At 39.6% G+C, this 23,491-nt stretch overlaps 1 protein-coding gene across 2 annotated transcripts; it reads left to right on the top strand.

Moving 5' to 3' along the window:
* The first annotated feature begins 134 nt into the window (after nucleotides 1-134).
* Nucleotides 135-22,144, top strand: ARF4 (ADP ribosylation factor 4). 2 transcript variants are annotated; one of them, XM_064367239.1, is made up of 7 exons: nucleotides 135-423; nucleotides 1,776-1,844; nucleotides 10,943-11,023; nucleotides 11,677-11,786; nucleotides 17,558-17,629; nucleotides 18,246-18,371; nucleotides 21,219-22,144. In XM_064367239.1, exons 1-7 carry the CDS (start codon nucleotides 357-359, stop codon nucleotides 21,303-21,305), a joined length of 612 nt encoding a protein of 203 aa, XP_064223309.1. In that variant the 5' UTR covers nucleotides 135-356; the 3' UTR covers nucleotides 21,306-22,144. The 2 variants fall into 2 exon arrangements, with proteins under 2 accessions (XP_064223309.1, XP_012316228.1); XM_012460805.3 differs by lacking the exon at nucleotides 1,776-1,844 and having other exon boundaries at nucleotides 139-423.
* Nucleotides 22,145-23,491: the final 1,347 nt, after the last annotated feature.

The raw sequence follows: 23,491 nt of genomic DNA, 5'->3' as shown, positions 1-23,491 counted from the left end.
AGTGGCTCGGACAGCACCGGAAGCGCAGGGGGATGGGGCAGTGGTGACGCGATTCTGTCCGCGTTGGAGGGGCCGGGCCGCGGCTAAAGTCGCCGCGGCCGCCGCGTGACGTGGCACAGCCAAAGCCTAAAGGCTAGTGCCGGAGCTGCCGCGCCAGTCGCCTAGCAGATCCTCTGCCGGCTAATTCCTGTCCCGGAGCTTCATCGCCACAACGGCCCGCGAGACGTTCCAGCCTCCCTGTTTCTTGCTCCGCTTTCTCTTCCCTCTGGTTTAGTTTGCTGGGAGCGCGAAAGGAGAAAGCACGGGGCCGCCCCAAACCCCTTTTGCTTCTGCCCATCACAAGTGCCACTACCGCCATGGGTCTCACTATCTCCTCCCTTTTCTCCCGCCTCTTTGGCAAGAAGCAGATGCGCATTTTGATGGGTGAGTGAGGGTCTGCGAGTCTAGGCGGGACCCGGGAAAGGCAGGGTCTCTACAATTGGGGTGGCCTCTGGGCCTGTTTTTCCCTCCGCCAGCCGTGGTGGGGGAGGGGCGCTGGGTCGGGAGTCGGTAGAAATTCTTAAGGGGGAACAATGGAGTGGAGAGTGAGCGATCGCCCCAGATCTGTCGCCCGGCGAGGCAGGGGCAGGGCTTCGGTCAGGGCTTCTTTCTAGACTTGGCTTTTTCTCCTTGATCTTACTGAAAGCTGGGCAACATTGGGCAGAGATATGGGAAAGCCACTTCTAGGAATCAGACACTTGGCTAGGCCCTTCCTGGGGGTGCGATCTGCATACCTTCTTGGCCGGGTGTGGACAGCGGTCGGGAGCGAGGCAGAGCAACTCCAGCCTTTTCCTTCCCCTTCTGCGCTTCGTGTACAGGCCCTGCACACTCCGTTGGTGTGTGAGCCAGCGGCCACTCGGAGCCCAGAGCCGCCCGGGGCAGGAAGTGCGGTGGCCAGGGAGCACCTAAGGTTTCCGAAGCGTCCGGAGTCCTTAAGCGCTCACTTTGCTTAACTTTGCCGTGCGCTGGTTTCCGTTTCAAGTTTTTCCCTCCTTGTTCATCACATTCTCCGAAAACTGAGCTTATCTTTTGTCTATTTTTTGGCTGTTTAAAAAAACTTTAAATGTATTTGGTTTATTCTCCCAGGACTTATTTTTAGCTGGCCCAAGGTCTAATGCAAAAGAATTTTAGAAACTAATTTTTAAAAAATACCTGATAAATTTTCAGTAACTGAACGGAACATCATGACGCTGAATTTTAGGGTAGCTTTGTTAGATAGGAACTAGAGTTTTTTTTTTTATTATTTCTTTTTAGATAATTTACTTTTTAAAAACTACTTTTTAGGGGGCGGATTTTTGCTCAGCTGAGGGAGAAGGGCTGTCAGTTGGCTGATAACAAGCAACCGTTCCCGGTTAGTGTGAGCATTCCACATTACAGCTGAGCTCTATGGACTAGAATAACGCTGAAAGAAGCCCTTCTCACTTTGAACGTTGAAACTTGTTGGTTCATTAGCTTGTTTTCTACCGGAGGAGGTTTTATTTTCTTTCTTTTTTTTTTTTTTGGAGACGGAATTTGGCTCTTGTCGCCCAGGCTGGAGTGCAGAGGCGCAATCTCGGCTCACTGCAACCTCCACCTGCCGGGTTCAAGCGATTCTCCTGCCTCAGCCTCCCAAGTGGCTGGATTACAGGCATGCGCCAGCAGAACCGGCTAATATTTTGTATTATTAGTAGAGATGGGGTTTAGCCGGCTAATATTTTGTATTATTAATAGAGATGGGGTTTCACTTTGTTGGCCAGACTTGTCTCGAACTCCGATGACCTCAGGTGATCTGCCCGCCTCAACCTCCCAAAGTGCTGGGATTACAGGCATGAGCCACCACGCCCGGATGGAGGTTTTATTTTCGAGCTGTTCTACCACTGAAAGTTTTCAAACACAAGTTTCTGTAGTATTTCAAAATATAGGAAGAGTAAAAGTATTTACATTGGCTCATGTTTAATTTCCTCTTAATTCAGCTTATTTACAATTTGTAAAACAATTGTTTATGATTCATTCATAAAGATAAATAAAAGTATTTTCTCTTCCAAAGTTTCTTAGATTTCCTTTGTCAAGAGGACAGAATTATTTAATGAAAGCAAGCATATTTTAAGTTTTAAGTGGCTGAAAGTTGGCAGTCTGAAAAAGGATCTGAAGTTAATGGGTGGACTTTGGATTGTGATAAATGTATTTCCCAGCCTGTTCCTTAAAGAGATTTACCAATACGTGGTTGTGTTCCAGAATATGTAGTATATTGGTCTTTTTACTTAAGATTTATTGTAAATGAGGCCGGATGCGGTGGCTCACGCCTATAATCCCAGCACTTTGGGAGGCCGAGACGGGTGGATCACGACGTCAAGATATCGAGACCATCCTGGTCAACATGGTGAAACCCTGTCTCTACTAAAAATATAAAAATTAGTTGGGCATGGTGGCGCACGCCTGTAGTCCCAGCTACTCGGGAGGCTGAGGCAGGAGAATTGCTTGAACCCAGGAGGCAGAGGTTGCGGTGAGCCGAGATCACGCCATTGCACTCCAGCCTGGGTAACAAGAGCGAAACTCCGTCTCAAAAAAAAATAATAATAAAAAAAAGATTTATTGTAAATGAACTGCTGTTTTTCATTTCCTTAGTCTTTTGTGACTGATGAAAGTATCAGAGGGGCAAGGAAGATAGAAGTATGCTACCAGCATTTTCCTATATTTACTATATTGGGAGGCATTTCCCACCACCCCCAAAAATGATTGGAAGAAAATGGGAGAGAAAAAAATATTTAACTTTCTGCATTTGTGCGGAGGATTGAAGTAATGATTTAGGAGTTATTTGTTTTAAATATTTTATTACTCAGGCATGCTATTCTTTTGCACTTTAATTTTGGGATAATCAGTTTTCCTTGACTAAAAACAACTTTAGTCACAAGATCAACATTTATGGTAACTCATCAAAGGAAGTATCAACACAAGGGAGATAGGTGCATGAACAGGGAAAAAGGTGGTTTGGAAGTTTGATAATTTTTACATTTTTCTGTCTGGCTTTATGAGTGGCAGCAAAAAATAATAGATCACTTTTAAAGTGTCTACCCTATTCAACTGTTGGAATTTGTCAGTTAATGTTTTACCTTAGTGTGCTACTTTTTTCTTTATAAAGCTCAGATAAGATTCATGCCTTCCTGAGTCAGTGTTTTTTTCAGACTTTACCATTTTAAAGTATAAGGAGATAGCAGTTAGCTGATGTGTCAGTTTGCCAACCTACTATGGAGAAGTTTTAAATTTAATTCCTATACCTGCTGTTATCCCGAAAGTTCAAGTAACTTTAAATGATATTGGAAGTTAGCTTGTAGTTAACTGTAATTAAAAATAAAAAGCCAACACAGTGTATCACAGTTAACATCATCTGAACTATTGATTGACAGAAGTTATGTAGTAGTTATTTGTGAGGGGAAGTTACACGAGTAATGATGCTGCCTGAGTTAGAAAGCTATAGCTTCTGGCCAGATACAGTGGCTTACGCCTTATAATCCCTGCACTTTGGGAGGCCAAGATGGGAGGATTGCTTTGAGGCCAGGAGTTTGCGACCAGCCTAGTCAACATAGCAAGACACCATCTCTATTTGAAAAAAATAAAAATAAAGCAATAGCTTCTGTATTTTATTTATTTATTTAGAGATCGAGTTTTGCTCTTGTTGCCCAGGCTACAGTGCAGTGGCATGATCTAGGCTCACTGCAACCTCCGCCTCCCTAGTAGTTGGGATTACAAGCGCCAACCACCAAGCCTGGCTAATTTTTGTATTTTTAGTAGAGATGGGTTTTCACTATGTTGGCCAGGCTAGTCTCAAACTCCTGACCTCAGGTGATCCAACTACCTTGGCCTCCCAAAGTGCTGGGAATACAGGCAGAGCCATCACGTCTGGCCGGCTTCTGTATTTTGTGTATATATATATATTTTAAATATTTATATATACATTTATTTTTAAATAATGTTTTTATCCTCTTGAGTAGCTGAGATGACAAGGACATGCCACCATGCCTGGCTAATTTTTGAAATTTTTCGTAGTGACAAGGTCTCACTATCTTGCCTATTCTTAGGCTAAAGCGATCCTCCCACCTTGGCCTCGCAAAGTGCTGGGGTTACAGGAGTGGGCCACCGCGCCTGGCTGCATTGTCCTATTTTAAGTCTGGTTTCTGTATCTTGATCCATGATAAGATGTAATATTGTAATATTGCTAAATGAATCTTTAAATTATGTATGTATCCAAAAATACTAATGTATTCTGCAGAGGAATGATTAATTCTGATCTCTTTACTTTGAACTTCCCAGTTCTTGCCTGTTGAAAAGGTGAAAAACTTTAAGTTTGCTGATACCAGTGTAGTGTAGTATGCTGGTGTAGTTCTGTATTGTCTTGTGTGTGACTGTGGTTTTGAGGGCCTAGAGAGGTTCAGGAGAAAGATCCTGTGTTTGTCTCTTTAAAAAATATTACCAAGCTAAAGAATGGTGTTTTATATTTGTTTCTTAGCATATTTTGTAAATGTTTTATTTTTTTTTCCTGATTGTAAAAGTGATATATGTTCCATCTGTTACATTTAGAAAACGGGTAAAAGAATAAAGTGATAATTACTTATCTGTAATTCCACTGTTCTGTCATATTTACTCTCAGCCTTATTTTCGTTTTTATTTTTATTTTTTGAGACAGGGTTTTGCTCTGTCACCCAGCCTCTGGGGCACATACAGGTAGCGTGATGATAGCTCACTGTAGCCTTGAACTCCTGGGCTCAGGCGATCCCTCCTGCTTTAGGCACTGGAGTAACTAGGACTAGAGGCACCACTACATCCTGCTAATTTTAAAATTATTTTTTAGAGAACGGGGAGTCTTGCTCTGTTGCCCAGATAATCTCGAACTCCTGAGTTCAAGAGATTCTCCTTCCTCGACCTCCAAGTGCTGAGATTACAGGTGTAAACCACCACATCTGGTACACTTCCAGCCTTTTAAGAGGAAGTTTTTGTTCCTCTAAAATAGTTGTGATATTTAGTTTTGTGTCCTCTCTTTTTGATTTAGCTTATTGCAGGCATTTTCTCAGGTTATTGGTTGAACATATAAAAAAAAAATTAGCAAGGCATAGTGGCATCTCTAGTCCTAGCCTTTAAAAAAACAGGCTTTTCTGATTAGTTATGTGACTATAGGAAACAGAAAAGGCAAAAATTCTTAGTTTCACGCTACTAGTTGATAGGTACAACCATCCTTAGATGCACCCTTTTGCATTATTACAATAATGCAATAGGCTGTCAGAAACTTTGATAATTTTCTGCTAATTAACTAACTGATAAAAATGTAGATGTTTCTCATCCACGTGTAGAAGCAGAACCTAAGTTCACATTTTTCCATATACCTGGTGGCCTCAGTTTCAGTTTGGATAGTCACGCCTCTGATGAATTAGAGTAAACACACACACACACACACACATTTTTTTGAGATGGCATCTCAGTCTCATCCAGGCTGGAGTGCAGTGGCATGATCTCAGCTCACTGCAACCTCCACCTCCTAGGTTCAAGCAATCCTCCTGCCTCAGCCTCTTGAGTAGCTAGGATTACAGGTGTCCACCACCACCACTGGCTAATTTGCATAATTTTAGTACAGACAGGGTTTCACCATATTGCTCAGACTAGTCTTGAATTCCTGACCTCAGGTGATCCACTAGCCTTAGCCTCCCAAAGTCCTGGGGTTCCCGGCATAAGCCACTGTGCCAAGCCAAAATATTAAGATACAGTATGTCCACCAGAAAAATCTAAAGGCAGGATGGCAGTATGTAAATAGTATTTGAAATCTCTGGCATCAGAACTAGGGTTTTTTGGTTTTGGCTTTTTAGAAAACTTAAGTAAAAAAATCGAGATATAATTCATATACCATAAAATTTACCCTGTTACAGTGTATAATTCCCTGGGTTTTAGTATATATATTCACAAAGTTGTGTAACCATCACCATCCCCCAAGGAAACCTGATACGCATTAGTAGTTGTTCCCATTCCCCCTCTTCCCATCCTCTGGCAGCCACTAATCTGTTTTCTGTTTCTGTGGGTTCATTTATTCTGGACATTTCATTTAATGGAATCATATAATTTGTGGCCTCTTATGTCTGGCTTTTTTCACTTGGCATGATGTTTTGAAAGTTCATTCATATTCTTTGTGTAGTTTACAGGTACGAATCCAGAATCTTCCAAGAAAAAAGAAAAGAAAAAAATTTAAAAAAAGAAAGTTCATTCATATTATAGCATATATTAGTACTTCATTCTATTTATTTTTTTTCTTTACATTCATGTCACATAAGCACCTCATTTCATTTGATGGCCAAATAGTAATTCAATTGTATGGAAAAACCATATTTTATTTATCCATTTATCAGTTGATGAAAATTTGTTTGTTTCCACTTTCTGGCTCTTCAGCATTCGTGAACAAGTTTTTTGTGTGGGCATGTGTTTTAATTCTCTGATAAATACTTAGGAGTGGAATTGTGTCATGGTAACCATGTTTAATGTTTTGAGGACCTGATAAATGTTTCCATTTTACATCCCCATTTACATCCCCACTAGCTATATATGAGGGTTCTAATTTATCTGCAAGACTTAGATTTTAAAATAACTGTTCTTCTATTTCTGTGATTGTGGGGACATTTCTGAACATTAAATGTCTTATCTGAAAAATGGAAGGTTATTGTGAGGATTGAATTCCAAAAATGTATAGAATCACCTAGTACTATGCTTAGAATGCAGTTAAGTATTCAATTTTAAATTATTATATAAAATTATGTGGCTTGGGCAACACGGCAAAACCTCATCTCTACAAAAAATCACACCTGGCTAATTTTTGTACTTTTGTAGAGACAGAGTTTTGCCGCGTTGCCCAGGTTGGTCACAAACTCCAGAGCTCAGGCGATCGACCTGCCTCAGACTCTCAACGTGCTGGGATTACAGGTGTGAGCTATCACTCACAGCTTCCTAGCTCATTTAATTTTTCTTTTTTAAAGATGGATCTCACTATGTTGACCAGGGTGGTTTCCAACTCCTGGGCTCAAGCAGTCTTCCCGACTCAGCCTCTCCCAAAGTGCTAGGATTACAGGTGTGAGTGACTGTGTCTGGCTGGCAAAGATTTCTGAGGTAGTTTTGCTGCTATATTAACATTTTGGTCAAATTGCAAGTCTAGTTAAGGAGAACAAGTAATAATTCCAGTACATCTTTCAAGACCATTGCTTGTTTATGGACATGGAGGGGAGGGAGAACATTGCTGGGCTATACAGATTAGTCTTATCTTGGCCAGTTGAAAATCAGTTGTAGTTTTCATTTTGTGGAGAAATTTCATTGCCAAATATTGCAACGTTAAGGAAATACATAAGAAATTACTAAAGTGGCACAAAATTGTTGGATCGATATGTTTTTGAATAAAGAACTATAAGTTTTAAGTGATGATGTTATACGTTTAATTTGTGCCTTAAAGCTTAGTAGAAATACCTTTTTAAAAAATGTTGCATTTATACAGCATTATTATTTTTGATGCAACTTCATTCTACGTCGCTGTGAGCCATTAAACTGTTATCTTGTAATATATATTTAAAAAACAATTTGTGGATGCTTAAAAGTTATTATGGGTGTATTATTCCCCCCCCCGCCCCGAATTCTAGAGTAACCTAGAAATGGTTGGATTATTCTGTAAACACTTACCTTTTTAAAAAAGTAAACTGAGTGTATAAAATATTATATATTTAAAGCCCTCAAGCAATCATCTTCAAAAAGATACATCAGGAAATGTAAACAGCCCAACATTTTAATAAAAGAAATCTACTTGGACAATTTTTTTTCTCTTTTCATAAAAGTAATAGATAAAAAAAATTTTGTCAGTAGAGGATCAAGGAAACTAAACTATTAAACAATTCTGTAAGTAGAGGAGCAAGGCAGTTGTTCATACAAACACATATGAAAGCTATTAAAAGAAAACTTGGATTACCTGCATGCTTTTCTATAATTCAGAATAATATAATCATGATTTGTCTTGGATTTCTTCCATTCTTTGTCCATATTTTTGGATTTACTTTTTTTTTTTTTTTTTTTTTGAGATGGAGTTCCACTCTGGTTGCCCAGGCTGGACTGCAGTGGTGCGATCTCGGCTCACTGCAGCATCTGCCTCCTGGGTTCAAGCGATTCTCCTGCCTCAGCCTCCTGAGTAGCTAGGAGTACAGGCATGTGCAACCACGCCCCAGCTAATTTTTTAGGAGAGATGGGGTTTCACCATGTTGGCCAGGCTGGTCTCAAACTCCTAACCTCAGGTGATCGCCTGCTTCACCCTCTCACAGTGCTGGGATTACAGGTGTGAGCCACGATTCCCAGCCTTACATTGTTTTTAAATGGCAATCTGAGGTCCAGTTGGAGCTCCAGTGAGAACTGGCAGGTACCATAATTTGTTTGTGTGTGTGTGTGTGTGTGTGTTTCCTAATTAGCATCTCAGTTTCAATTCTGACTTGGCTTAATCATATTTGAACTTAGTTAAAAGTTAATTTTAGTTAACTTAAAAATTTGATCTGAATTACCCAAAGGGGTTTTATGTTTTCAAGAGACTTAGCTTTGTAGAATCATTTAAAGATCCAGGTTTGTTTGTTTGTTTTTTTTGCCATCCCCGCCTTTGTTTTATATCTTGTTACTAAAGATGCCAAACTTTAACTTAGCTCCTTTTTATGGTATTTTTTAGAATTATGTTCTCTGATCTTTTTGATACTGTTCCATGCTCAAAAAATAAAATACTTGTGTAACGGTTGGTTTTTATTATTATGCTCATGAATGAGGGTTTGGTGTGGGCTGATCACACTGACTAGTATTCGGGAAGGAATAAACCTGCATCCAGTACGGAGTGGCAAACAGTGTTTTACAGGACAAAGGAATAAAAGGCTTGAGTCTCCAAAAAGATCTTAAAGTTATTTTTGGTAGGGCACAGAGTAGAAAGGGTTTTTAAGAGGGTCCAAGGAATCCGAATTGCCTGTAGCCTTCAGTTCTGTTTTGGACTCACTCATAAAAGATAGACTTAGTTGCATTGGAATGTAAATTAGATAAGTGAGATAATTTCAGTTCTTTTTTAACTTACTAGCATTGCTTTTATGTGCTAAGTCATGCTTTGACTTAAATATTAAGAAAGTGTCCTTGCTTAAATCAATACTCAGTTGAATCGATATAAAAATCTGCACTAAGTTAAATAATCCAGGCAGCCAGATAGGATATCCTAAGAACAAACATATATTGAATTAGGCTATTAGATATTGATCTTTCATTTGTGAGGGCTTTAGCAAACACTACAGAATATACAGGTTTTAAGAGATTCATACTTATAAGCATTTAATTTGTTCTTTACTATCATTCTAATAAAGAGGTATAGCCTCTTGTTCTAGTGTGGATTTTTTTTTCACAAGCAAGCACATTTCTCCCTATATGAACTTCTGCCTCAAATGAATCATTTTAAGAATTTAGGCCTGGCACAGTGACTCACACCTGTAATCCCAGCACTTTGGGAGGCTGAGGCGGTTGGATCACTTGAGTTCAGGAGTTCAAGACCAGCCTGGCCAACATGGTGAAACCCCGTCTCTCCTAAAAAATTAGCTGGGGCATGGTGGTGCGTGCCTATAGTCCCAGCCACTTGGGAGGCTGAGGTAGGATAATTGCTTGAACCTGGGAGATGGAGATTGCAGTGAGCTGAGATCGCACCATTGCACTCCAGCCTGGGTGACAGTGTTACTCTGTCTTAAGAAAAATAATTTAGATATTACTTATATTGTCACAGAACCTATTTCCTTCTCTGAAGAATTTTAAAAAAAAGATATTACTTATATTGGTGATGAATATGAGAGGGCCATTTTTATAACAAAGGTTAATCAGACTTTGGTTTTCATTTTGGCACATTTAATGTTGAAATGGATTTAAGCAGGGGTAAAATTGGCTTCATCTTCCTTTATTATTATAAGGTGACTAGGACATAGGTATATCAGTGTATTTTTACCACTTAGCATCAAAATGTTGCCCACATTTTACTCTCTATATATGAGAATTTTTTTTTTTACAAATCTTAAGATAATTCTTTGTTCACTTATTATGTGTTCTCTGAATCAACTTTTCTAATTTGTGTGTTTTTTAAATTTTTTTTGATTTTAATTTTTTTTTTCACAATCTTTTTATGACTGACATAATTTGTGTTTTAAAAACTGGTGGTAGTACAGCTGGGCACAGTGGCTAACACCTGTAGTCCCAGCACTTTGGGAGGCCCAGGCAGGTAGATCATTTGACGCCAGGGCTTTGAGACCATCCTGACCAACATGGTAAAACCTCATTTCTACTAAAAATACAAAAATTAGCCGGGCGTGGTGGCGGGCGCCTGTAGTCCCAGCTACTCGTGAGGCTGAGGCAGGAGAATTGCTTGAACTCGGGAGGCAGAAATTGCAGTGAGCGAAGATCACGCCACTGCACTCCAGCCTGGGTGACAGAGCGAGAGTTCATCCCTCCTGCAACCCCCCAAAAATGGTGGTAGTTCATAGGATTAATAAGGACTTGAATTGGAAGAGATCTTAGATGATTTGATCCAGTCCCTTTATTTTATGGCTCAGTTCTTTGGCCTCAGTGTCCTAAAGTCACTCAACTAGTTTGTTGCAAAGCTAGAGATTAGAGCCTAAGTCAGTGATATACTCTTTTCCTTTTATTAGTACATGCTGTCTCTCTTGGTCTAGAAAGAAAAATGGAAAGGCTTGCTGTAGGAAGTGTTGCCTTTGGGAATCAGAAATAAGATTATTTCATTTCTAACTCATTTGTGTCTTGAACAGTTAACTTCTACTTTTGAACTATATATTTATTGTAAAATTATTTGTTGGGAGTATGCTTTTGGTCTGGATTTTAAATCTATAATGTCTTCTTCCAGTTGGATTGGATGCTGCTGGCAAGACAACCATTCTGTATAAACTGAAGTTAGGGGAGATAGTCACCACCATTCCTACCATTGGTAAGAAAGTTTACAGATGACTTTATATCATGATATGTTGTAAAGTGAAATATAATACAGTCTAGTTTTGACACTGTCTTTTTGTTAAGCTTGTTGATTATCTTCGAAATACTTTTAAAACAGGCCAGGCGGGCATATCCCCTGAGGTCGGGAGTTCAAGACCAGCCTGACCAACATGGAGAAGCCCCATTTCTACTTAAAAAACAACAAAAAAAAATTTAGCTGGGCATGGTGGTGCATGCCTGTAATCCCAGCTATTCGGGAGGCTGATGCAGGAGAATTGCTTGAATCTGGGAGGCTGAAGTTGCAGTGAGCCGAGATTGAGCCATTCCACTCCAGCCTGGGCAACAAGAGTGAAACTCTGTCTCAGAAAAATCAGGCCAGGTGTGGTGGTCATGCCTGTAATCCCAGCACTTTGGGAGGCCGAGGTGGGTGGATCACTTGAGCCAAGGAGTTCAAGACCAGCCTGCGTAACATAGCGAGAACTTGTCTCTGATGTTTAGGTTTAATATATGTGTGTGTGTATGTGTATGTATATATATATATATAAAGAAATAATTGCTTTTCAAACACTATTCTAAAAAAATTCCACAATAAAAGGTTTTATTTTCTTAATGACGCTGCACAGCGGTCATTTTTGTTTTTCTTTGTAGGTTTTAACGTGGAAACAGTAGAATATAAGAACATTTGTTTCACAGTATGGGATGTTGGTGGTCAAGATAGAATTAGGCCCCTCTGGAAGCATTACTTCCAGAATACCCAGGTAAGGGATACTATATGTTTTCATAACTTTTCTTTGTGGGGTTTCATGCTCTAAAGTTGATATCAGTGTCTAGTATTTACTTGGATGTTGGTGTTTACTATGAGTTGGCATTTGTCTTATCTCCACTTCCACATTCTTCAGTGGACTCTCACTTATGCCTTGGAAGGCTAACTTATGTAGAGTGGAAGAGTTGTATAGCAATTACAGTAAATGTTTGGAAGATGGGATGGGTGATGGTGTACTTCTCAAGTATGAATGGGTCTCTTATCCATAGTTCTTTGGTTTCCATCTTAGTTTAGAAAGTAAGGTCTGTATAAACTGTCATTGTAGTTTTTGATGAATATAAGACAATTGATAGTCCTTTGTTTAGCCCAGTTAGGTGTTTACTTTATTAAATACATTAAGGTCAGTTCGCTGCATTGATTTGTAAGATAATTTTTATATTGCCATGTAGTATGTATGTATAATACTGGCATGGAAGAGACCTTAGTGTTCCTATAGAACAGGAGTTCTCAAATTTGGTGGCACTTAAGAATCACATGGGGAGCTTTAAAAATCTCAAGACCTAGATCATCCGCTAGACCATTTGAATCAGAATCTCAGGGTATATAATCCAGGTATAGTATAGTAGTGTTTCTTAAACTTTAATATGCATATGAATCACCTGGGTATTTATTAAAAATACACATTGATTCCATAGGTCCTAGGTAAGGCCTGCAGTTCTGTATTTCTAGCACTTCTTGGGTCATGCTGATACTACTGGTCTGGTATCTTACAACACAGCACTATTTACATTTTGGGCTGGGTTATTCTTTGTTGTTGGGTATGGGGAGGGCTCTCTATGCATTGTAGGATGTGTAGTAGCATCCTTGTCCCCTACCCACTAGATGCCAATAGCAGCTCCCCCTATCTGGCAGCCAAAAATCTCTCCACACCTGCAAAATATCCCCTGGGAGCAAAATTGCTCCCTGCTGAGAACCACTGTTCTTAATCTAACTAACTCTGTTATATTTGAGGAAACTGAAACTTAGAATGACTTACCCAAGACAGGAGAGTTTGTTCTTACTCTACCTTTGTTTAACTTGTTTCCAACTCTGTTGTTTTTTCTGTCACCTAAGGAATTTCTTGTCAGTTTTTGTTTATTATTAAGTTGGTAAGGTTTTTTTAAATGTGATACCACTAGCACTTTTTATGTTTAAGACTTGCAATGTCATCTTGTTATCCAACTCTTAAAACATTGCATACAAGTGGGGTATATTGCCACCAGGTGGCAGTGAATACACTAGGTGAGTGGCTAGGACAACCAGGTTTACATAGTATGTCATGTTAAATAGTGGTATGCTTTTTAATTTAAAAATGAGAATGTTTATGGTCATCAATATAGCTGTGACTAGAAAAGATATTTGATACAGAGGCACATGCTTTAAAAAAAGCTTCATCATGGAAAATGTTAAATAAAAAATTCTTGGGACCGGAAACCACTGTTTCTTATCTCAGAGTTTCGGGGGTTTTGGAATATTTGCATTATACCAGTTGAGCATCCTAAATCCAGAAATCCAAAATCTGATATACTCCAATGAATTTTTATGCTGGTGTTCAGAAAGTTACAGATTTTGGGGTTTTGGATTAAGGAAACTCTGCATACATATATAGTCATCTCTAATGTGCTCTACCCTCTAGTCTTTGTTTTTTTTCTGAGATGGAGTCTTGCTCTGTTGCCCAGGCTGGAGTGCAGTGGCGTGATCTTGGCACACTGCAGCCTCTCTCTGCCTCCTGGGTTTAAGCAATTCTCCTGCCTCGGCCTCCCAAGTAGCTGGGACTACAGGCATGTGCCACCACACCTGGCTAATTTTGTATTTTTAGTAGAGACAGGGTTTCACCATATTGGCCAGGCTGGTCTCAATCTCCTGACCTCATGTGATCTGCCTAGGCCTCTCAAAAATGCTAGGATTACAGGTGTGAGCCACCGCACCTGGCCAATATATTTTGAAGTTAGATACGAAGTAAAACCTTGCTAATCGTTAATCCTAATAATTCTTGATCCAGGGTAACCCTGGCTTTATCCCCAGATTTGTTTAGAATGCTTTAATTTACTTTGCATTCTTATTTTGAGATTAGACCCAATTCTGGCCTCTTTGGACCACTTTAGAAATAAAAGTCCAAGTACTATTTCCTAGGGAGTTCATGCTAGCTGGGGAAAGCTCTGTGTGTTACTTGATACAATCAAAGCTAAGTTCTTAGCTTGCATTCCCAGAATTCCTGATCAGTTCTTCTAGCTATAAAATTTAAAAGAAACTATAACTTTAACCATGTTTCTAACTTATACTAACAAACCATGGCATAGTGTTTAATAAATTCCTATTAGATAATTCCAACTAATTTGCCATTCTAAATAATTAAACAAATATTTGGCTGTTAAAATAATCTTACAGCAGCTGGGCTTATCTGTAGAATCCTAACTTCTTTACTCTTGATTCTAGGCTGTTCCAAGAAGAAAATAATTAGGGATTAATTCCTAAAATAATTCTCCTTCTCAGTAATGTTACTTTGGGACTGATAGTATTATTTACATTTTATTTTTTTATTATTATTTATTTTTATTTTTTTTTGAGACAGAGTTTCACTCTTGTTACCCAAGCTGGAGTGCAATGGCGCCATCTCGGCTCACCGCAACCTCCGCCTCCTGGGTTCAGGCAATTCTCCTGCCTCAGCCTCCTGAGCAGCTGGGATTACAGGCAGGCGCCACTGTGCCCAGCTAATTTTTTGTATTTTTAGTAGAGACAGGGTTTCACGATGTTGACCAGGATGGTCTCGATATCTTGACCTAGTGATCCACCCGCCTCGGCCTCCCAAAGTGCTGGGATTACAGGCGTGAGCCACCGTGCCTGGCCCTATTTACATTTTAAAACAGAATAAAGGCTGGGTACAGTGGCTTATGCCTGTATTCTCAGCACTTTGGGAAGCCTAGGCGGGAGGATTGCTTGAGTTCAGGAGTTTGAGACCAGCCTGGGGACCCTGTCTTTACATTAAAAAAATAAATAAATAAATAAAAATGAAAGGTTAGTAATCAAGATAAAATTAGATCTAATCTTTTAGGGGCATTATCTCTTGTAAAGGGTAGGTTTCAGGACTGGGTGCTGTGGCTTATGCCTGAAACTGCAACATTTTGGGAGACCATGACAGGAAGATCACTTTAGGCCAGTGGTAGTTCAAGACCAGCCCAGGCAACAGAGTGAAACCCTGTCTCCATAAAAAAATTATAAAAAAAAAAAAACTGCTTGGGCATGGTGGCACACTCCTGTGTCCCAGCTACTTGAGAGGCTGAGGTGGGAGGACCACCTGAGCATAGGAGTTGGAGGCTGAAGTGAGCTATGGTTGTGCCACTGTACTCCAGCCTGGGGGACAAAAGGAGACCTTGCCTCTTTTTTGAAAAAAAGAAAGATGAAAAAGGTTTGGTTCTAAAAAGGAGTAGCTTTTGAATTAGGGAAAAGAGACAGATTTGCTAAGTAAATGCCTGTGATAAGCCAAGCACAATGATAGATCTTTTATACCTCTGTGATTCCATTTAATCTTTAACAAGTTTATGAAGTTGGTAGTATTTTTATTTAATAGAAGAGGCATATTCAAGGATTAGGTAATATATGTAATAAATGGTGTAAGATTTGAATTTGAGTCTGTTTTCCCACCATAGTATATTGGCTCCTAGAGCATCAAAAGTTGTTTTTGAGATGGGGTCTCACTCTGTTGCCCAGGCTATAGTGCAGTGGCACAATCATGGCTCACTGCAGCCTCAACTTCCTGGGCTCAAATGATCCTCCCTTCTCAGCTTCCTGAGTAGGTGGGACACCATGCCCTACTAAAATTTTTTTTTTTTTTTGTAGAGACAGGGTCTTACTCTGTTGCCCAGGCTGATCTTGAACTTCTGACCTCACGTGATCCTCCTACCTCAGCCTCACAAATTGGTGGGATTAGAGGTGCCATGCCAGCCAAAAGATTTTTCAAAGGATGAGATATTTAAAGTGATGGGTTTCCAAGTGGTGTAGATGCAGTGTAAAATAAAATTAAAAAGTTATGGTTTCCGCCTTTATCTGCGCTAAACTTAAGGTGTAAGCGTGTGCGGGGCGCATCCGAGGTTTTCCAGGGGACTCGTCCTTTACTGTCTGCCTAATGCAAGATGGCTAACTCCTTTCACTAGCAAATAGCAAGAAAAATGGTGCCAATCTTGTACTACAAAATAAACTTCAGACAAACAAGAACTCATTAGAAAAACCTTATCCCAGGGCCAAGGGTACCATTATCAATTCTGGAGATAAAGATCACTGCAATTTTCAGTTTATCTTTTAAGGAAAAGATTATTATCACAAATTTTACCTCACATGCCTTAATTTACATGACTGTACTATAAGGCATGTCTATTAGCTTTTGCTTTCTAATGTTAAGCTTTTTTGTTTGTTGGTTGGTTTTAAAGTCAGCATCTTGCTTTGTCACCCAGACTGCAGTGCAGTGGTGTGATTATTGAACTCCTGGGCTCAAGTGATCCTCCTCCCTCAACCTCCCCAGTAGCCAGGACTACAGATATGTGCCACTACGCCTGGATTTTTTTTTTTCTTTTGTATAAATAGGCCTTGCTGTGTTGTTCAGATCAGTCTCAAACTACGGGCCTCAAGCAATCCTCCAGCCTTAGCCCTCCATAGCACTGGGATTACAGGCGTGAACTACCCTGCCCAATCTGGAAAAAATACATTTTGATACTCTTGTTGCCAAATTGAGAGGTGATACTCAGTAATATTTGTGCATTTAAAACATAATTCAAAGCATAATTATGAGAAATCTACCTTGGTTTGTAGATTTCTAAAATTAGGGATCTCTCCCAATACTGTTCTGATTTGGTCTATCTTTATCTCCCACTTGGAGCATTAAAAAGTTATGGTTTCCAACAGAGATAAAGGAAATGAACTTGTAATTTGCTAAAACAAAGGAAATTGTCATTTAATGGATGTCAAATAAGCATTGGATGCCCCTGGAGAGCCCAGTACTGTGGCAATCCTGAGAGGTAAATAGAAAATGATTAGATCCCTTTTAGGGGCATTACCTCTTGTAAAGGGTAGGTTCCAGGACTGGGTGCTGTGGCTTATGCCTGAAACTGCAACATTTTGGGGCTGGACGCAGTGGCTCTTGGGCTCAATTGATCCTCCCACCTCAGCCTCCCAAGTAGCTGGGATTATAGGCATGCACCACCACACGCAGATAATTTTTGCATTTTGTTTTTGTAGAGACGGGCTTTCGCCATGTTGCCCAGATTGGTCTCGAACTCCTGAACTCAAGTGATCTCAGGCCTGATTGCTCGACTGCCTCGGCCTCCCAAAGTCTTGGGATTACAGGCAGGCATGAGCCACCATGCCTGGCCAAATTCACGATTCTTTAGGCTCCTTGATTTCTTATTTTTCTTTTTGTTCCTACTATGTGGCTATTTTGGTACCTGTACTTATATGTGAGAGTACAAAGGGGAGAGGGGAAGATGGATATGGTTTATTCCTAGGGTAGTTGAGAAAAGTAGTTAATTGGTGAAGAATAAGATTTTTTTAGATTTGAAATAGCACTGATAAATTAAAATTACAAATTGTTCTCAAATCAGCTTTCAGCATTACAGCCTTAATGAGACATTTTCTTCCTAATGTCTAACCATTGATAACATTTTTCTGCCTACACTTATGTTTCTTATAGAGAGTGTTGTTTAACTCTTAAAATTTACTGAAACAATCTTTCCTCAGGGTCTTATTTTTGTGGTAGATAGCAATGATCGTGAAAGAATTCAGGAAGTAGCAGATGAGCTGCAGAAAATGGTAAGAATATACTTTAAATTCATCATTTTCAAGGTGTGTTTTTCTGGGTGAAACTGGTGGTGTGTTAGTACAGTTTAGCTATGATGAGATTATACAAATGGTTTTTGAAGGGGCTAGAAATAAACTTAAGAAACTATATTATCCACAGGTTCTTAATAATGTACTTCAAAATCTCTTATAGAACTTTTTAAAAAACATACATGGAAGAGGAGCTACTTCAGTAAGTTGGGAGGAAGGCACAGCAGCTATTTTTAGAATGCCTCATGGGTAATCTTGATGCCTGTGTCATAAGCATTTTATTCCCATATGTGTTTCTTGCCCTTATCAATTCTGACAATGGGTAATCATGAAGGCTGAATGATGAGTGATTTGCTTTAATGGGGTTTAGGATGATTGACTTGAAAAACAATCTGTCTTACTTGAAGGCATATCATTGTTTGCTCTGGATTTAAAAACTGAGTGGTGTGAGTTATGAGTATCTGAACTTTATGTAGAGAAATTTGGTTAATGTTTAATAATGTATGTAATGCTGAGTAAAATATATATAGGAAGACGGTTTGTTTCAAAAATTGGATTCTGGTTGGTAGTTTTTAATGCCTTACCTTTTTATTTCCAGCTTCTGGTAGATGAGTTGAGAGATGCAGTGCTGCTGCTTTTTGCAAACAAACAGGATTTGCCAAATGCTATGGCCATCAGTGAAATGACAGATAAACTAGGTCTTCAGTCTCTTCGTAACAGAACAGTAAGTATATGGGGGTTAATATTAACCTCTTGACTATTAAGAGTTATTACGCCAGGCATGGTGGCTCACACCTGTAATCCCAACACTTTGGGAGGCTGAGACGGGCAGGTCACTTGAGGTCAGGAGTTCGAGACCAGCCTGACCAACATGGAGAAACCCCGTCTCTCCTAAAAATACAAAATTAGCTAGGTGTGGTGGCACATGCCTGTAATCCTAGCTACTCGGGAGGCTGAGGCAGGAGAATCACTTGAACCCAGGAGGTGGAGGTTGCAGTGAGCTGAGGTCATGCCATTGCATTCCAGCCTGGGCAACATGAGTGAGACTCCATCTCAAAGATAAAAAGGATAATTGTGTAAACTAGTATTCAGTTTAAACATTTATTTATTATCTCCTTTTGACAAGTAATGAACACATCATTTATTTAAAAATACAGTAATAAGCTTTAAATATCTTTTATTTTTGTAAAGATATAGAAGACTATTGTGGAATTGGTCTAAAGATTATTGATAGTCTTTTTTTAATCTTTTTTTTTTGAAGGGGGAGGTGGAAGGAATGGAAAGAAGATTATTGATAGGGTATCTTTTAACCCTACAGCAAACATTTTGTAATTTGGCTTTCTTATTAAGGGTCCAGTATTTTTAGCAACTGAAATTTAGCTAATATTGTTTAGTAGTGTTTGTTTGCTTGTTTTAAAAGTGGAGATGGGGGTCTCGCTTTGTTGCCAGGCTGGTCTTGAGGTCCTGGACTCAAGCAATCCTCCCACTATCTCAGCCTGCCAAAGTGCTGGGACTCCAGCTATGGTGCCCAGCCTTGTTTGCTTGTTATCAGCTTATGGAGGGGACCAGGTACCATGGCTCTCCTGTAATCCCAACACTTAGGAAGCCAAGGCAGGATGATTGCTTGATGCTAGGAGTTCGAAACCAGCCCGGGCAACAAAGTGAAACCCCATCTCTACAAAAATAAAAACTAGCTGGGTGTGGTGGCATGTGCCTTTAGTCCCAGCTACTTGGGAGGCGGAGGTGGGAGGACTGTTTGAACCCAGAAGTTGGAGGCTGCAGTGATCTGTGATGGTACCCATTGCCCTTTGGCCTGGGTGACAGAAAAAGACTGTTTCTTTAAAAAAAAAAAATTGTACTTCTCTAAAATCGCTTATCATTTGAGATCAGTGATTGACATAAATTATCATAAACTTAGTGTCATGTACTTTTTATAGGAGTTTTGCATTAACTTGTAAACAAGGCAAATACTATGGCTGTGGTAAAAAATGAAACAACAGAGAACCTATTGCCTATTTGAGACATCTCAGGCTGATTTAAACAACTTAAACTGGGCTGGGTGTGGTGGCTCACACCTGTAATCCCAGCACTTTGGGAGGCGAAGGCAGGCGGATCACTTGAGACCAGGAGTTCAAGGCTAGCTTGGCCAACATGGTGAAACCCTGTCTCTACTCAAAATACAGAAATTAGCTGGGTGTGGTGGTGCATGCCTATGTAATCCCCAGCTACTTGAGAGGCTGAAGACATGAGAATCTCTTGAGCCTGCCAGGCGGTGGTTGCAGTGAGCTGAAATCACACCACTCCAGCCTGGGCAACAGAGTGAGTTCTCTGTCTCAAAACAATAAATAAATAAACAACATTAACTGTAAATGATACAAGTTTTCCACGCTGTGAAGCTATGAATTTGAGCCTTGTCCCAGCCTCCTAGGTTACTGAGATTTGGTATTCAAATAATTGGCAATATGGTATACTTGCAGTGGCCTTGAAACATTAAACTGGTCAAAAAAATTTAAAAAACTAAACAATGCCTAAAATGTAAATTGCTTTCTAGGTTTTCTTTTCTTTTCTTGATACTTTTCACATAGTTACTAGAGATAAGATTCATTACCATCTAAAAAGCAAGAACCGGGCTGGGCATTGTGGCTCACGCCTGTAATCCCAGCACTTTCGGAGGCAGGCAGATCATGAGGTCAGGAGTTCAAGCCCAGCTTGGCCAACATAGTGAAACCCCATCTCTATTAAAAATACAAAAATTAGCCAGGCATGGTGGTGCATGCCTGTAGTCCCAGCTACTCAGGAGGCTGAGGCAGGAGAATCGCTTGAATCCAGGAGGCAGAGGTTGTGGTGACCCAAGATTGTGCCACTGCTCCAGCCTGGGCAACAGAGTGAGACTCAGTCTCAACAAAAAAAGGAAGAACGTTTTAGAATGCATGAGACTAAAGATAGTAGAATTATCTGAAAAGCTTGCCCCTAAAATATCAACAAACTCTACTCTTTCAAAAATTTACCTCTTCTACTTTGGGGTAGTTTATTAGTTACTAATTTCCCCATGATTTCTATTTTCAGATTAAGTGGTAGAACGTTTACTAAAAGGGAACTAAAAACCAGCACTGAAAAAAGGCTGAATGACTGAGGGGGCGGGTAATGTTGTTTAAATATAATGAATAGGTAGAAATAACTTCATTATTTATTTATTTTATTTTTTGAGATGGAGTCTCACTCTCTCACCCAGGCTGGAGTGCAGTGGCATGACCTTGGCTCACTGCAACCTCCAGAATAGGTAGAAGTAGCTTTATGTTTAAAAAATAATTTAATCTAAAAAAGTAGAGACAAAGTCTCACTGTGTTGCCCAGGCTAATCTCGAACTCAAGTGATCCTCCCATCTCCACCTCCCAAAGTGCTGAGATTTATAGGTGTGAGTCGCCATGCCCAGCCAGAAGTAGCTTTAAATATGGGAGAGAGTTGTGAGAAGCAAGAGGTTGAGAAGACTCCTAATTTTGATTAAGAAAGTTGAAACACTGGTTATATATTAACTGTGTTAATCAAGTTTTTTCTTGTCTTTTCTTTACAGTGGTATGTTCAAGCCACTTGTGCAACACAAGGAACTGGTCTGTATGAAGGACTTGACTGGCTGTCAAATGAGCTTTCAAAACGTTAAATGAAACTGGATAACCAAGGACATGTTTGATAAAATTGGTCTAGGCTTGTTACAACAAAATTAGTTTGTATCTTGGTTATTAAACAGTATCTGGGACTGGTTTGGGCAGAACTTATTTTGTTGCCAATTATTGTTTACCAGGTATAATGTTGCTATTTAGCAATGTTACTGGTTTTAAAAAAATTCTCCTTGGGGAAAAAGTATCCTCTTTTAATTTTACTTCCCATAAGCCTGAATGCCTGGACATAGCTATTGTGAAACCTTTAAATAAATCTGTTTTGAGTGTTTTTTGAGCCCCAGACAAATAATGTTTTGAAGTTATCCCCTTGCTACTTTACTGACACCTTTATCATTCCTGAGACAGTCTGCTAATTTAAAAATGTCGCATTCCATTTGTATTTATTTCTCTCCCTTGACAAAAAAGATTTTCTAATACTGCTTGTACCAGCCAGGGAAAGATCCAAAACACTATTTAGCTCTCTTGCACTGAGGAAATTTTTTCCCGCTGCATTGACTCCTGGCCTACATCAGCCAAACTTACCTTGGTGTGGTTTGGATTTGATAGCTAATTAGTTCCGTGCTGGTTGCAAAGAATTGATATTTAGATGGTTTTTAATATTTAGCAGATTGTCTTCCTTTATATCATGTCTTTTTTATGTTGCATGTTGCTTTTGTTATCAGCCTGATTTTTTGCTCAGTATATGATAGTTCTCCTGATGTTTTATTATTGGGCAGACATATCTTCATTAAGAGTTTTTGGAAAACTCGTCAAATTCAATGAATACATTTTCTTCATAACCCATTTGGAATTATTCCTAATAAAATGATAAAATACGTAATTGTGTGTTCTTCTTGAGTCTTGAAGGTATTTGAAATGTATTTTCTCATATAGCAAACTTTGCTTGCATATTTTGCGTACTGTGAACATTAATACTGATCCCACTGGTAGGTTACTAATTGTATAAAGTGGAGATCTGGGTTGTTCTCATGTGTAAAATAACATGGGAGCACTATTAAAAACTTAAGTTTTCTAAAGTCAGATCAAGAGTAAAAGGCAGGCCTGGCACAGTGGCTCACGCCTATTATTTTAGCGCTTTGGGAGGCCGAGGCAGAAGGATCACTTGAGACCAGGAGTTCGAGATCAGCCTTGGCAACGTAGTGAGACCCTGTCTCTACTTAAAAAGAAACAAACAAACAATGGGGGAGAGGCGTGGCGCGTGGAGTAGGGTGGGGAGAGTAAAAGGCTATAATAAAATGAACTGCCCAAAAAGCACGTATGCATGTGTTTTTTAGTTAAGGTTAATTAAGAAAAATTCAAGTGCTGTTTGTATGGCCAATATAGAGACAAAGTGATGTTACTCTTCTACAAAAAAGTTTCACAGGCACTTTTTTCTTTTTTTAAATGGAGTTTCGCTCTTTCGCTCAGGCTGGAGTGAAGTGGTGCGATTGTGGCTCACTGCAACCTCCACCCTGTGTTCAATCGCTTCTCCTGCCTCAGCCTCCCGAGTAGCTGGGATTACAGGCGTGTGCCACCATGCCCAGCTAATTTTTGTATTTTCAGTAGAGACAGGGTTTCACCATGTTAGCCAGGCTGGTCCCAAACTCTTGACCTCAGGTGATCATCTACCTTGGCTTCCCAAAGTGCTAGGATTACAGGAATGAGCCACCATGCCAGACCACACTTTTCTTTTTAACATGATAAATTTTAGAACTTCAACAGAAAGTTGCATTTAACTCATAAAGGTATACCTCATCAACTACATTATTAAGTTGTTAAGGGCTCAACTTGATAACTGAGAAACTTAGTTTCTGTCTGTATTCTAATGTTGCATTCTTAATGGCTTGTAAAGATTCAGCTAAATTTATGGATTGAAAATTACTTCCAAAATCAAATGCATTCTTGTAAAAAACTATTTTTGAATTGCCAAATAAATAATAATAAACAATGGCCAGGCACAGTGGCTCACACCTATAATCCTAGTACTTTGGGAGGCCAAGGTGGGCAGATTGCCTGAGCTCAGGAGTTCAAGACCAACCTGGGCAACATAGTGAAACCTCAAATCTACTAAAAATAAAAAATAAAAATTCAGCATGGTGCTGCATGCTTGTGGTCCTAGCTACTTGAGAGGCTGAGGGAAGAGAATCACTTGAACCTGAGGTTGTAGTGAGCTGAGATCGCGCCACTG

This window comes from Aotus nancymaae, unplaced genomic scaffold (genome assembly GCF_030222135.1).
Source record: "Aotus nancymaae isolate 86718 unplaced genomic scaffold, 86718_ANA_hifiasm-v0.15.2.pri h1tg000067l, whole genome shotgun sequence".
NCBI classification, from domain to species: Eukaryota; Metazoa; Chordata; class Mammalia; order Primates; family Aotidae; genus Aotus; species Aotus nancymaae.
Note: the sequence above shows the minus strand (reverse complement) of the source record. Positions and strands in the feature narration are given on the sequence as shown.